Below are 2,004 nucleotides of genomic sequence, written 5' to 3' on the forward strand. Positions count from 1 at the left end.
TGAAAAAATAAAAATAGATATTCATTAATGTTATATTTTACATTAATTTAGGCTTACTTTTATTTATAGAATATTTCCTTCATTTATTAATAGAACAATTTAATTACAGATTAAATCCTGGAGGAAAATTAGTAAATAAAGATCCTTTAATCCTGCTCATTCAAACTGAATAAATACAATAATAATCATAATAATCATAATACAAATATATATTTAGTATTATTTCTGGTCTGGAAATTTGGTGCTCACCTGTATCTCGTCCGGCTCCTCGGGTCCCGTCTACCTCCTGGAGCTCCGCCTCCAGCCTCTCTCGGACCCAGCTGTGGTCCTCCAGACTCCGGATGAAGGCTTTGAAGGCCCGCGGGCCACGGGCCGGCAGCAGGGTCAGGAGCTCCAAGGCCTTCAGCCTCTCTGACGGCTGAGACAAGATCTGATCCACCTGGGTTTCCGTCAGAATCTCCTCCTGGAACAGAAGCGGAACGATGGAGTCCGAGACCAGCAGCTGCCCGGACAGATAGAGCCGGTGCTCCCGCAGCAGGGCTCTGTGGGCCGGCTCCATGTTGACTGTTCCTTTATTATTATTATTATTTGATTTAAATCAGAATAAACTGAGAAGATTTATCATCAATAAAAAACAGCGTCTTCCTCTCTAGACCGGATAGTGTTTATTTTTGTTATTGTGTCCGACTGGAAACACCCCAAGCGGAACCAACGTTTTACAGACCACTCAGTTTGCCTTTTTTTCTCGTTTTTCATCTTCAAATTGAGGGAAAACCTTACAGTTCGTTCCAAAATAACATCTAGTGGATAATTATAAACCACTCTTTAATTCGGCATAGCTTAAATAAACCAAATATCGCTTTTCTTTGTATAAAACCGTAACCATTTGTCCTGATTCGGTCCGAAGTGGTGAACAGGAGCGAAAGCTAATGCGGAAATAAAGGATTTCTGTGGAAATAAATGCCACTAAATTGATCAAATATGTCCCGAATTCATTATAATAATATATATTTAACTCAGTTGTTAACGAAAAGTAAAGAAATCGATGGATTTTTCGATGGTGTTGTAGCTTGAGTGCTAATGTTAGCTTAAGACAGCTAATCGTGCAGGCTTAAATTAAATATTTTTATCAAAATAAAGGCTTTTTCTTTCATAAAATACATGCCGAAATATCCACAAGACCAACACGAAGCCATTCATGTTCATATGTTGTTTCAAAAATGTGTGTTAGTTTGAAATAATTAAGGAAATCTTCGGCTCAGTTGCAGTAAATAAACACAACTAAATATCAGTTAGTTAAATTATGAATCATCAACCAATAAATCAATATCATAAACTTGCAATATTATTATTATTTTTCTGGCAATTTTGTACAGAGACTCTTTCCATGCTAAAGATAGCAGGCTAACAAGATTATCTAATGTTATGATTCAAGTTATCTCGTTTTGTTTGGTCAAATATATCGAATCAACCAAAAATACCAGCCCTTTCCAAACGGGTTCATTATTTGTTAGTCTATTATTTCCAGAGGTGGGAAGTAGTGGAGTACAAATACTTCGTTACTTAAGTACATGTTTCTGGTATCAGTACTGTTCTCCACTACTTATTTTTCTGACCACTTTTTACTTTGACTTCTTACATTTTGAACCCAAATACCTGTAGGCCTACTTTCTACTTCTTACATGTTGAACCCAAATACCTGTACTTTCTACTTCTTACATGTTGAACCCAAATACGTCTGTACTTTCTACTTCTTACATGTTGAACCCAAATACCTGTACTTTCTACTTCTTACATGTTGAACTCAAATACCTGTACTTTCTACTTCTTACATGTTGAACCCAAATACCTGTACTTTCTACTTCTTACATGTGGAACCCAAATACCTGTACTTTCTACTTCTTACATGTTGAACACAAATACCTGTACTTTCTACTTCTTACATGTTGAACCCAAATACCTGTACTTTCTACTTCTTACATGTTGAACACAAATACCTGTACT

The 2,004-nt window shown here is 36.4% G+C and overlaps 1 protein-coding gene across 1 annotated transcript; it reads right to left on the reverse strand.

Moving 5' to 3' along the window:
• Positions 1-249: 249 nt before the first annotated feature.
• On the reverse strand, positions 250-661 carry cradd (CASP2 and RIPK1 domain containing adaptor with death domain; the record flags this gene model as incomplete). The annotated part of the gene is made up of 1 exon (XM_010776166.1): positions 250-661. A coding segment is annotated over exon 1 (310 nt), but the record flags the coding sequence as incomplete, so codon positions are not given.
• Positions 662-2,004: the final 1,343 nt, after the last annotated feature.

The sequence above is a fragment of the Notothenia coriiceps genome, unplaced genomic scaffold, assembly GCF_000735185.1.
Source record: "Notothenia coriiceps isolate Sejong01 unplaced genomic scaffold, NC01 NC01_scaffold00016780, whole genome shotgun sequence".
NCBI classification, from domain to species: Eukaryota; Metazoa; Chordata; class Actinopteri; order Perciformes; family Nototheniidae; genus Notothenia; species Notothenia coriiceps.